At 43.1% G+C, this 13,485-nt stretch overlaps 1 protein-coding gene across 2 annotated transcripts in view; it reads right to left on the bottom strand.

Moving 5' to 3' along the window:
- Window positions 1-1,693: 1,693 nt before the first annotated feature.
- The window catches only part of LOC121937570 (acyl-coenzyme A synthetase ACSM5, mitochondrial-like), a 15,114-nt gene continuing 3,322 nt past the window's right edge, over window positions 1,694-13,485 (bottom strand). For both annotated transcript variants that reach the window (XM_042480884.1, XM_042480883.1), the window contains exons 2-14: window positions 11,110-11,343; window positions 9,740-9,950; window positions 8,866-9,073; window positions 8,357-8,500; window positions 7,309-7,465; window positions 5,898-5,977; window positions 5,482-5,605; window positions 5,202-5,282; window positions 4,755-4,856; window positions 4,409-4,536; window positions 4,226-4,325; window positions 3,802-3,921; window positions 1,694-2,401 (exon numbers count right to left, since the gene is read on the bottom strand). In XM_042480884.1, coding sequence (XP_042336818.1) covers window positions 2,315-2,401; window positions 3,802-3,921; window positions 4,226-4,325; window positions 4,409-4,536; window positions 4,755-4,856; window positions 5,202-5,282; window positions 5,482-5,605; window positions 5,898-5,977; window positions 7,309-7,465; window positions 8,357-8,500; window positions 8,866-9,073; window positions 9,740-9,950; window positions 11,110-11,292 — 1,725 coding nt within the window. In that variant the 5' untranslated portion in view covers window positions 11,293-11,343 and the 3' untranslated portion in view covers window positions 1,694-2,314. The remainder of the gene's footprint in view (window positions 2,402-3,801; window positions 3,922-4,225; window positions 4,326-4,408; window positions 4,537-4,754; window positions 4,857-5,201; window positions 5,283-5,481; window positions 5,606-5,897; window positions 5,978-7,308; window positions 7,466-8,356; window positions 8,501-8,865; window positions 9,074-9,739; window positions 9,951-11,109; window positions 11,344-13,485) is intronic.

Here is a 13,485-nt window from a genome sequence, read left to right on the forward strand (position 1 = left end):
CATATGATAGCCCTATGTTTAAATATGGAAAACAGTATTATATTGAAAATGGAGCAAGCTTGTTCTCTACTGCCCCAGAGACTTGAACATGGAGCAATGGATGCAAAAACCATGAAAAGAGATTTTACCTAAACATTAAGAGCTGTTCAACAGTGGAATATGTCACTTTAGAGTGTGGTGGTTTTTAAACTGGTTGGATGGCAATCTATGGGGAGTGCTTTGGTTATGTATTCCCATGGAGCAGGAGGTTTGACTGGATGGCCTTTGAGGTCTCTTTGAGATCTATGATTTTATGATTCTAAACCCTAAGCAGTTTAGGACTAGGATATCTAAGGAAATGCCTCATTGCATGTAAGCCTCCCTAAAGTTTGCTTTAACTTTCAGGCATCCTGTCATATGTCTCACCATTTGGTGTGGCAATGCGCATGGGAGATAGGGCCTTTCTGTAGCAGCACATCAGTTATGAAAGGAAGGAGGGAAGATAGATTTATCTATATTTTGGTCTGATAACAAGCTCTCAATTAATGCATATTTGACATGTCCTAATGGAAAGGTTGCGCTTGTCAAAGGATAAGGTGACCGCATCTAGTTAACGTTACACTCCCTAACACAATTAATGATTGACCATTCATGAACAGATAAGCAAAATTTTAACTACACATTGTGGATTGTCCATCCAGAAAACCTCAGATAAATGTCTTAACTTTGAACACTAAGTTTATGGTTCTTTGCTGCTCAAACAACACTTTAACTCAGAGATGAGGAATATGTAGTCCTTCAGATGTTGTTGGACTACAAGTCTCACCAGCCTTAGTTAGAGCAGTCAGTTGCGAGGCATTATGGCAAACCTTGATTTTGCCCTTTTATATAAGGGATGTCCCTGTATATAAAGGGACTTGAGCATCCAAGGATTTCCGTATCTATGAGGGGTCCTAGGAGCGGATACTAAGGGCCCACTGTACATAATGAGATATGTTGGAGGTGGGATCCAAGTCTAAACACAACATTCATTTATGTTTCAATTACACCTTATACACATAGTCTGAGAGTAATGTTATACATATTTTTTAATAATTTTGAGCATGAAACAAAGTTTGTGTACATTGAAGCATCAGAAAGCAAAGGTGTCACTATCTCAGCCACCCACATGGACCATTTTGGATCTTGGAGTATTTCAAATTTCCAGTTAAGTATATGTAAAATTATACAGTTGGTCCTTCTTATACACGGATTTTTTTATACACAGATTCAAGCATCCACAGTTTGAAAATGTTCAAAAAAAGTACCAATTTCAAATATCAAACCTTGATTTTCCACTTTTTATAAGGGGCATCATTTTGCTATGTCATTATATTTAATGGGACTTGAGCATTCACGGATTTTGTTATCCACAGGGATCTTGGAACCAAACCCCAGCGGATAACAAGGGTCCACTATATTTGTTAGATCATGGACAGAAGATTCCAGCTTTTGATACTTATTGATATTGATGCTTCTAAGCTTATTTATTATAGGGCAGGGGTGGGCAATGATTGCCAGTTAGGATGCTGCATAGGTGGGCAATGACCAAAATGCTTTCCTCTAAGGTTGATGTGTGCCTTCATATCATTTCTGACTTATCACGACCCTAAGATAAACCTATCATGGGGTTTTCTTGGCAAGTTTTGTTCAGAAGAGGTTTGCCCTTGCCTTCCCTGAGGCTGAGAGTATGTGACTTGCCCAAGTTCACTCAGTGGGTTTCATGACCGAGTTGGGAACTGAACCATGTTCTCCAGAGTTGTATTCCAACACTGATACCATTATGCCACACTGGCTCTACTGACACATTTTTGCTTCCCTTGGGCTGTTTTAGGGTCAGATGAGGCCTTTTTTTCACAGCATGTTTTTAAAACAGGGTCTAAAATGTCTAAAATGGCTTAAAGGGGGCAGAAATGTGGCACACATTGCCCACCCCTTTTCTAGGAGATAAAAGGTATAATTTTGCATAAGTGTTCATTTAATGCACTTATCATCATTTTGTTGTTATCTATTAAATGCAACAATGAAGGAGCCTTTATACTTTTGCTTCATTTTGCAAAGAATACCAATCAGTTCACTTGCCCAAAATCCTAGGGCAGAAGTAATGAATTTAAGTAAAAATTGTGGATCAATTATGGGAGCATCTCTAATTGAAAATATCGCTCTTTCTTGATTGTGTCAATCTTTCTGCTTGGCATTTGAGAACAAATATTGAGACAAGAGGGAGAAATTATCCATCATGGTGGAAAAGGACGGAGGACGAGGAGATCCATCATTTGCAAATGCTCCGGTGAAGTTAGATTTTCCCCCATTCTCGTTTCCTTAATACATTCCTTTGGATTTTCCCAGTAGCCGTCTTTGGCAGCTCTTGGACAAACTCAATCTATGATGGGGAGAAAAAAGAGTCCATTTTAAATTTATTTGTTAGTTACATTCATATCCTGATTTTCCTTGGAGCTCTAAATGCAACGTCTTTTTGCACCCTCTAAAGGGTGTCACAGCCTTGGTGGGCATGGCTTTGTGACACCCTTTTGGCACTGCATCATTTAGATGTAGTGCCAGGGCCTCACCATGATGCCGCGCATCATCTAGACCAGTGCGCAGTATCATGGTGCAAGGGGGCAGAGTCACGGCATCCAGCGTGTGGATGCTCCGCCGTGACTCTGCCCACAGGCTGGCACTTTGTGCCAGTCTGTACTGAGCCAATGTTTATCCTCACAACAGCTCTGTGAGGAAGGTCAAGCATTAAAACCAGCCTAAGATCACCTGATGAGTTCACTGGAGACTTGAGCATAGCCCCTCCAAATCCCAGTCCAACATTGTCCCATGTCACATTTTACAACCTTGTGCCAATTTAGTTGTATCACTATAGAAGGAAAGAAAATATTTCTCTTAATGTTGGATGAATGGTTTCTGGAAGCCTAGATTATCATCACTAACTGTCTGGAAACACCTGCTTCCAATCCACGTTAACAACAAAAGACTATACATTTACTCTGAACAAAGAACAAATCTGAGTCAAAGCTTTGAAGATATCTGGATCTATCTGGCTTTTCTTCAGAGCCATTGTGTTTGAGTCACTTTGGATCACAAGGGATTTGGTTGTTAAAGTTAAAAAGTGCTGGAGCAATATGAAATAGTAAATATCCCTTTTATCTAAGAAAGCAACCACCGTACCATACCAAATATACTCAATCTTGTCTGATTTTTGGAAGCTGTACAGGATTAGGCTTGTTTGGTTTGTAACATTTTGCCTGGTGAAGAAGCTCATGGAGCTTCGAAAGCTTGCAACAAGTATACTGTATTGTGCATTTCGGTTGGCCAATAAAGGTATCACTGATGGGTTTGTATTTGTTAAATGGCCAACACAGCTACACCTTCATGTTTTCAGGATTAGACTTGGTTAGCATGATAATCTACTGCAATCTATATGCCTACCTTTAAATATTGGATGGAACGTCATGTGGAATGTATAACAGGCATGTTTCTTGCTGCTTCAGAGACTAGAACATGAACCAATGGATTCAAATTATGGTAAAAGTGATTCTACCCAAACTTTAGGAAGAACTTTTTTACTTCGACAGTGGAATGCATTGCCTTGAAAGGTGGTGGTCTCTCCATTTTTGGAGAGGTCGGGTGCACATCTTTCAAGAGTGCTGCAGTTTTCTATTCTTGCATGGCAGGGAGTTGGACTGGATGACCCTTGTCCTCCCTTCCAACTCTATGGTTATACAGTTCTACGAATCTATGAATCATTCTATTAAAAAGCAGGAAGATACTTGCCTTTCTCGGATATTTGTAGGGAGCCGTGACCTTTTTAACATGATCTTGGAGTTCTTTCATTAGCTTTTCTGGGTCGTGTGATAAAAAGTTCGGAGACAAGACGACAAAAGCTTTCACCACCTGAAGGAGGAGGACAATAGTATGCATCAACAACTCAGAGAAATAATGGGATTCAGTTTAACTGGAGATGGAGAGAGCTATAGATGAATTAAAGCACAATTGGATAAAGTTTAAAGATGATAGGAAGGTAGGTTTTTTTGTAACTGGAGAAGGTAGGTATACTTATTCAGGAAGGGGTCAGGCAAAGTTACCAAAGGAATGCAAACATGGCACATGAGAGTCCTAGGTGTGAACCATTTTCAGTGTTTCATTCCCTGCATTGCTAAAGTTATTTAGAAAGTTCTTCCTTGGATGTCTCCATCACCTCTTTTCTCACAGGGTCTGGGCTGCTGACCACAGCAGATTCGACAACGGCGGGGTGTTCTATCAAGGCGCTCTCCACTTCAAAGGGGCCAATACGATATCTAATAAGAGAGAACATGGTCATTCCTAGGCCTTTGGGGGGCTGAAAACAGAACAAAATGAAACAAAACTCAAGAGAACTTACCCTGCGGAATTAATGACATCGTCCGATCTTGAAACAAACCAAAAATAGCCATCTTCGTCTTTAACCCCTCTGTCTCCAGTACTATAAAAATCCCCACGCTCAGAGGCTGCGGTTTTCTCAGTATCATCCTGGAAATGATCAGATATGATTTCCATAAAGACAGAATAATAGACTCATAGAGTTGGAAGAGACCCCAAGAAGGGCTCTGATCCAGTCCAACCCCAGTCTGCCATGCAGGAACTCTCAATCAAAGCATCCCCGACAGATGGCCATCCAGCCTTTGTTTAAAGACCTCCAAGGAAGAAGACTCCACTACACTCTGAATACTTACAAAATGAATACTTACAACATACTGTTGGAAAAGACAAAACGGCCGCTTCGGTTTGATTCGGATAGCGATATCTCCTTCTGTCCCTGGAGGCTGAATATTGCCTTGGTCATCTATAATCTGTAGAAACCATAATGATTTATAAAAAGAAAGATTTCCTGAATACATAATCATGCTTTCATATATAAAGATTGTACTTTCCAGGATACAAAACAACAACACAAATAAAGTTAAATTAAACTTCCTAGCTTTATTTCCTCCCTTTTTGCAGATTTGTAGATATTAGTAGAGGGACTACCCACACTGATGAAAACATAGATCCTCAAAGTATCATCTGAATTTATTATATCCTTTGGAACATGAATAACTATTTATTTTATTAAGATAACTTTCTGGGAAGATGACATTCCCCTATTGTTCCCTGCCAATCTTGAGATGGATTCCAATTTCAATATTTCCTTGTACCTGAACATCGTATGGTGGACATGGCATCCCCATTGAACCTGGTTTAATTTTCTTTCTCCATTCATTTGCACATACTGCTACCTGAAACAGAAAAAGAGTGTTAGTTAAATGATCTCGGGTGTAAGGATGGAAATAATATTAGAAAATGGTTGAAAAGCATTTTTGAGTGTTGAGAGAATGCTAGACTGATGCGACCGTTTGCATTTTGGAACTTATTCTGTGCAAAATTCACACATAATAATAATAATAATAATAATAATAATAATAATAATAAACATACTGTTTCAGTTTGTCCGTATCCTTCATAGATATCCAGGCCTGTTTGTTTCTTCCAGTTCTCATACACTTCTGGGTTGAGTGCTTCCCCTCCAGTCACACAGTGATTCAGACGCATAAATTTGTACCTGCATAAGAAATTACAATCCTCAGTAATCCTGTGAGTGGAATCTGCAACAAAATGTTGTAGCATGGAGTGCTACTGTTTATTATTTGAGTCACTCATTATTATCATAAGATAATCAGCCATATCTTCCTCTACAATCCTCCCTTCAGGTCCTTAAGCCACCTGGTTTGCTGTTCTCTCTGAGCTTAGCTGCAATCCTCATAACAGCTGGGGAGGCGGAAACTGCTAAAACTAGGTTTTCTTAAACTTAGATGTTTGTCCTATTGCACTACTAGTTATGTGATGAAAAGTACCTTGTGATATCATGCTGTACCATCATCCGGTATCCAGTTGGAGGTGCGCAGAAATTGGTGATTGGATAACTTGAAAGAGTCTAGTGGAAGAAACAAAAGTACCGTCACTTGAAGGACCTTCTTCTCCCATATGTGCCTACCTGTCTTTGGAGGTCTTACAGGTACAGTGGTCCCTCCACATTTGCTGGGGCTAGGGGTAAAGGCCCTCAAATGTGAAAAAAACGCACATAAAAAAACATTATTCTTCTTTTTACCTGAGAGAAGATCTCTCTAGGAATTTCCAGACCCTCCAGTGCATCTCTTTAGTCAACATCTGTCAGATATCACCTGTCAATGGCGCAAGTGCGGTGCCTGGATGTGCGGATGCTGCGCTATGCTTGCGTCATCATGGCGTCCCCCTGTGTAGACGGGAGGCTGCCATGATGCCCGCATCCGTATGGACTAGGGTTCTGGAGTGTGCGGTTGCTGCATGCTCCAGAACCCTAGAATCGGCACCGACACGTCAGATGTTAATCATAGAATCATGCCAGAAGACCCACAAATGCCTAGAGAAGTGTTATCTCTAGGAACTTCTAGGTTCTGTAGGAGAACTCTGTGGTCAATTTCCAGCAGAATCTCTTTAGAGAACATAGAGATTCCTAGAGAGAAGACATTAATCAAATCCACAAAAGTCAAAGTCACAAATGAGGAGGGCCAACTGTATATCTGGTGTGAGTACAAGAGAGTGCCTTCTCAGTGACTCACTTCCCAGAGAATGATTTCCAACTTATGCTGACCCTAAGGCCCAAGATTTCTTTGATGGGGGCTAGCAACTGCTTTCCTCTGAGGCTGAGAGTGTGTAGTGTGCCCAAGCTCTCCCAAATGGGTTTCCACAGGGGGGATTTGAACCCTCATCTTCTGGACCCCTTATCCAACATTCCAACCACTATACCATGGTTGCTCCTGAAAGTATACCCTGACTTCATGGACCTGAACAGACAGGCCAAAATAAAGCTGCTTTGGGTCACTTTGGAGGTATGCTGTTTAAATGATGCATGCGTGCTAAGAGGCCAGAAGTTGCGCCAAAACCACGCTTCAGTCCGAACAACTGGAATGCAGCTTTGGCACAAGTTCTGGCCTCTTAAGATGCCTGTGTCATTTAAACAGCATACCTCCAAAGTGACCTGAAGCAGCTTTATTTTGGCCCGTCTGTTCGGGGCCAAATAACACTAATATAGTACTAATGCTACAAAATAGTTGGGTTCAATTTACTTTATTTACTTCATACTCTCATATGAACTTACTAGGGTTTGAGTCGGGGTATTTTCTAGTCTTGCCTGGAAATACAAGGGGCTCAACCTGAGATATTTCCTATACAAAGCTATTCCTTTACAATGGAACGGGCATCCTGGATTTCAACAGGTGGGCTTACATTTAATATAACTGCAGGGTCAAACACCGGCAAGTGATGTATGAAGACACATGCCCCATTCATCCAAGTAGTAAACAAACAGCACCAGGCTGCCTTTACCCATCCTGGGTCTGATATGTTCCAGAATACAGATGAACGATTCAGGTTCATGAGGCGTCTGCTCAGTGGGGAAAAACAAAACAAATGGCTCTGTAGTCAACAGCTGATTTACAGCAACAGAATCCTGGAAATCTTGCAAATCCAATTTCGGAAGCACAATGAGAGCTGACAGAGAAAAGCAGCATTTGCTCCCACCCCATTGCAACCCCTGCATGTTCACTGGAAGGTCCAAGTACAACAACCATGAGTATCCACTGACTGCGGTGACTGGTGGCTTCCAAGTTAGTGGGTTGGTGAAATCTGTTGCAGCTTTCAATCCCAACTTTAAAAGAGATGAACCCAATACCAAAATAGGTTCCACAGCCTGAATGGCTCCTTCAGAGTTTTGATGAAAGCCTGGAACATCTTCTCCATGCAGGGAAGTCACCAGCAGCCACTGCTACCAGGATTGTTACTTTCACTTTAAAATACTCTATAAATTACATAGAATCATAGAATCGCAGAGTTGGAAGAGGCCACAAGGGCCATCCAGCCCAACCCCAATCTGCCATGCAGGAACTCTCAATCAAAGCATCTCCAACAGATGGCAATCCAGCCTCTGTTTAAAGACCTCTAAGGAAGGAGACTCCACAGACCCAGCTTATTCCACTGTCGAACAGCCCTGACTGTCAGGAAGTTCCTCCTAATGTTTAAGTGGAATCTCTTTTCCTGTAGTTTGCACCCATTGCTCCAGGTCCTATTCTTTGGAGCAGCAGAAAACAAGCTTATTCCCTCCTCAATATGACCTCCCTTCAAGTATTTAAACAGGGCTATCATATCACCTCTGAACCTTCTCTTTTCCAGGCTAAACATCCCCAGCTCCCTAAGGCGTTCCTCATGGTGGTCCTGTTAAACTGATCCAGATTGTAATGCTCACATAGTACCACAGAGTATGAAAAATAAACTTTACCTGCCAACGGTTGTCAATCCAATGCCATAAGAAGCGTGGGAATGTGACACCATTTTGGGAGTCCCTGTAGTCCCACTAGTAAAATACATGGCTAAGGTGTCATCGCTTTTGGTTCTAACACAGTTGTGATCAGCAGGTGCAGCTCTTTAAAAGAAAACACCAACAAACAACACTTAACTTGCATGACTAGCTTTTTCATGATTTCAATCTTGGGAAATTTTCCAGCAGTGGTAAATCATGGGGATGCCTTGGACATAATTTAACTTCAATTCAGCAAAACATTTGCTTTGGTTCCCAGTGATATTGTTGATGACAACATGGAGGTTCTGTTTGTTAATTGCTCTAGTACTCTAGCATTACTCTAGTACACACAACACAACATTTCCTGCAGATGTTTTGATCCACAACCTGCGCCAACCTCAGCCAGCATGTTCAGTGTTAAGGACCTATGGTAGTCCAAAACGTCTGAAGGCTATGTCTGCTTAATGCTTTAACTTTGTAAAACTTACTGGAAAAGTTCCTTGAAGTTCAGCCAGCCATCTCTGCTGCTATTAGACACTATGAGCTTGGTTTTCAGAAATGTGCATTCAGACATGACAGAGTCCACTGCAGGAGCCAATGCATCACTGACTACAATGCATTTGGCTTTGGAAGACTGGAGTCTATAGGAAATGTCTTTGGCTGTTAGTTGGGATGTCCCTGGAATGAAAATAATGCCTAGAAAAGAAGCAAGGAATGCAATGATAGGAGAGTGCCCAGTCTTCATACACTGCAATGCTCATTTAGTGTTTCTAGTGTGGCGCATGGGGTACAATACTGGACTACAACTCAGGGTACTTGATCAGTAATGGACTGGATGAGAGAAACACATTGAAATTTAATTCACAGAAGACAGAGGTGCTCCTGGTCAGTTCAAAGGCAGATCAGGGAATAGGGAATCAGCCTATTCTGGATGGACTGTTTTGGAAAACACTTTACAGGGTTTATCCAAGTGCTGAAACTGTTTTGAGAATAGGTTTCAGCACGTTGGATAGCTCCAATACCCTGAAGGTTGGGGTAAAATTCAGCATAGGGTGCATCTGCACTGCCAAAATAATGCAGTGTGACACTACTTTAACTGCCATGGCTCAATGTTATGGAATTCTGGGATTTGTAATTTTGTGGAGTAGTTAGCCTTCTCTCTCAGAGAGGTCTGGTGCCATAACAAAGTACAAATCCCAGGGTTTCATAGCATGCAGCCATGGCAGTTAAAATGGTGTCAAACTGGATTATTTCGGCACTGTGGATGTGTCCATAGATTCGCCACCCCCACAGCAGTGGAACCACTGGCTGCCCTTGGATGGTGGTGAAGAAAGAATTTCTTTTGCTGCAATACTTACGAACCTGTCCGTACGCTTGCCAGAACAAGTAACCACCACTCGGGAATCTTTGGCAGAACTATCATGAGTCGGTCGCCTCTCTGCAAGCCACATGGACCAGTGAGCACATTAGCAGCTTTTCGGGATAAGACTGCCAATTCCTCATAGCTCCACTTCACCTCTTCCTTCTGATCATTTACCCACCAGAAGACTGTGTTCGGAGACGTCTTTTCATCCTGGCAGTTCCATAAGATGGAGGTTGGGTAAGAAGGCGATGTAATACACACAGCATCATGCAATTGTAAACTGAAGTTGATTCTGTCTAAGCTATTTATGGCAGTGGGAGACAATGCTCCATTGTCAGTGTTAAAGAAAAGTTGTCTAGATAAGAAACTGGGAAGTGCCATCTTGTTTTTCAGCAAAAGCAGCCAAAGTCAAAAGGGGCACTACAGACTGGCAGTTTATGCTGGCCTGCACCTTAACTAGGGCTGCAGTAGGGCTGAGCATTCACATGCTCAGAGCTCTACTTTTGCTGCCCAGCCACCATTTTGGCATGTGCCTGTCCAGAAGGCATGCGCCATGATGGCATTCCTCATGTGCAGCACCCAAATAGTGCTGTGCACAAGGGGCATCATAATGCCACAACAGGGCGCTTATGGTACCCTGTGTATGGTGCAAATAGGAGCCGTGTTTCACAGCTCCTTTTTACACCGGGTTGGTGGCGTGGGGTGTGGTTGCCACATCCCCAACCCAGCGCTTTCAGCAGGCTGTTTGTACAGCTGCTTAGTCTAATTGCTGGGCACTTCTCTCTATATTCCAAGGAGACCACAGAAACATACATAGTACCATCCATGTCCTCAAGGATGGCCTTACCATTCAGCATAAGGAAGAAGTTGAGGAGAGGCAGTAGCAGTTCTCCAACCATTCTTCCTGCCTCCGCTAACCATTCTCCTCTATTGGAAGGCAAAGCTCTGTATGTTGTGCAACTTGCCCTCTGCCCTTTAAACTTACCTGCTGCTCTCAGGGGCAACTGAGGATACAGTCTCAAGCAGTAGGGGCTGCTGGCTTTCATGCAGGGGTTTGGAATAAAGCCCAACTATGGACTTTATTCCAGGCTTTGAATGATTCATCCAATGTCCTGAACCTACTTTGTGGATAAGGGTTAGCACCTTGTACAGCTCTTTTAAAGACTAGAATAAACTCAGAGTGGACAAACTGCATCCCAGACATGGAAGCCACTATTGCCAGTGCTGAAGCAAGATTCAACTACCAGTCTAGTTAGCTTCTGGTGCTTGGATTGGGGAGTGGGATGAACCCTCTTGTCTTTTACCTCTCAGGATGGCTTTGAATGTCCTGCTTTTTCACCAGCATTTCCCAAAGTGGTAGTGCCCTTACCTTTTCCACTTGCACCCATTTGTCCATAACATCGCTTGCAAAATTGAAATACTCAGGCACCTCCTGTTCGCCCTGGTTTATAGCGTCATAGTACGACACAACTGGAGAAGTCAGGCATCTCTTGACTTGATGAGGTAACATGCAAGGTGACCGCAGTCTCCAGATGTATTTCAGCAAGGCCATGGTGGTGCCAGCTCACGCAGCAGTGGGACTGTGTTGGTATGCCTTGTATTTCTGCAATGACATTGGTAATTTAAATCCCAAGAGTTTAAGGGACATCTGGTACAGTAAAGCATGGGTGGCCTTATGAGAAAAGATTTAGGGAGCTGGGTATGTTGACCCTGATCTAGATCCATGTCAGTCTGGTTTCAGACCTAACTATGGGACAGAAACAGCTTTGGTCATCTTGGTGAATGACTGTAACAGAGCTGCACTTACTACACTTACTGAGGGAACCATCCTAGGACATATGCAAGCTGTGGGATTGATAGAAAGCATAAGAGACAGCTGTGGAGGACAAGCTGCAACCCTGCAGCTAGCCTTAGATATAAGTTTGGAAGGTGTAATGAAGAAGGGCTGAGGCTGGGAGCAGCTCTTCAAAAGGAAAGACACCAAACAGGGCAGAGGGAGGAGATAGGAAGAAAAGAAGAGAAAGTAAGTTTGCTGGAAGGCCCCTTGAGGAATGTGGAGGAGGAGATGCTGGCAGCCTTGGCACAGCCTCTAGATTTATCTTTTTCTGCACAAAGCAGCTTTGAAACTCACTACTAAGTAAACAATTGTTTTGGACCATAAAGCAACCAAGAAGATTAAAAGCATGGACTTTATTTAGACACTAGCACCATCCAGCGATCTTTCCTGTTGTAGCAGCTCCGTGGTGACCGTTTAAGTGAATTTACTTACAAAGCCTGGGACTTGTTGACTTTTGTTTCAGCTGGAGGTCAGACAGGGTGAGTTCCTCCCATTTCCAAGGGACTGCCTTGGAAGGAAGAAGGGTTTTTAACCCTGTTGTTGTCAGTAATAAATCAAGCTTTGCATCAATACTGAAATCCTGGGCTTTTCTGTAAGCCATGTAAGCTGGAGCTTTCAATGTTCCTCTCTCGATGGAGGAGGGCCAAGCAGCTGCAATGACTTACCCAGGAAACTGGATGGGGGATTGTGCCCCTGTTGGTTCTACTGAACTTCTCAGTGGTTTTCAATACCATTGACCATGATATCCTTCTGAGTCGCCTCTTTGGGATGGAGCTTAAAGGTACTGTTCTACAGTGGCTCCGTTCTTTCCTGAAGGGGCGCTCTCAGAAGGTGGTGCTGGGGGATTCCTGTTTGACTCCTTGGCCACTGGCCTATGGGGTCCCTCCAGGTTCAGTCCTGTCCCCTATGCTTTTTAACATCTACATGAAAGTGCTAGGAGAGGCTGTCCCGAGTTATAGTGTAAGGTTTCATCAGTATCTTTATGATACCCAGCTGTATCCTTCCTTTCCACCTAATTCCAAGAAAGCTGTTCCTGTCCTAAACTGGTGTCTTGCAGCTATGATGGACCAGATGAGGCAAAACAAATTGACGCTTAATCTAGACAAGACAGAGGGGCTCCTGGTCAGTCAAAAGACAGAGCCAGGAATAGGGATTCAGCCTCTTGTTAGATGGGATTACACTCCACCCCTAAGAATTCAGGTTCATAGTTTGGGGATAGCTGTGTCTAATTAAAATAATAATTGTAATCCGCTCTAAGAGCCTTTAGGGCTGAAGGGCAGAGTATAAATACTGTAAATAAATAATAAATCTGAGCTTGGAGGCCCAGGCTTCAGCGGTGACCAGGAGTGCCTTTGCACAGTTTGACATAGAAAGCCAGGAACTTGACATAGAATCATAGAGTTGGAAGAGACCGCAAGGGCCATCCAGTCCAACCTCATTCTGCCATGCAGAAACTCTCAGTCAAAGCATCCCCTACAGATGGCCATCCAGCCTCTGTTTAAAGACTTCCGAGGAAGGAGACTCCACCTTAGAAGTGGTTTTGCCCAGGGACGTAGTGAGGATTTTAGGAAGGGGGGGATCCAGGCTAAGTGCCACCATTATAATGGGGCTTGAGTGCGGTGGCGCAGCAGCACACACCATTCATTTTTCTAATGGAAAGGGGGGCGTCCGGACCTCAAGACCCCCCCCCCCCCCGGCTATGTCCCTGTTTTGCCAGTTCCTTGCCCTGAAATACAGCCTACAGCACGTGATCATTCTTGGTGGTCACTAACCAGAGCTGACCGTGCTTAGCTTGCAAATCTGACAGGCTCTTACCCATTTAAAAAACTCATACAAATGGATAACTAGCAATTTCAATGTGTTTTTTTTTCCCATGGGAAGGGGCCCCTGGAGCTATTGCAATTGTTC

The sequence above is a fragment of the Sceloporus undulatus genome, chromosome 8, assembly GCF_019175285.1.
Source record: "Sceloporus undulatus isolate JIND9_A2432 ecotype Alabama chromosome 8, SceUnd_v1.1, whole genome shotgun sequence".
Taxonomy (NCBI): Eukaryota; Metazoa; Chordata; class Lepidosauria; order Squamata; family Phrynosomatidae; genus Sceloporus; species Sceloporus undulatus.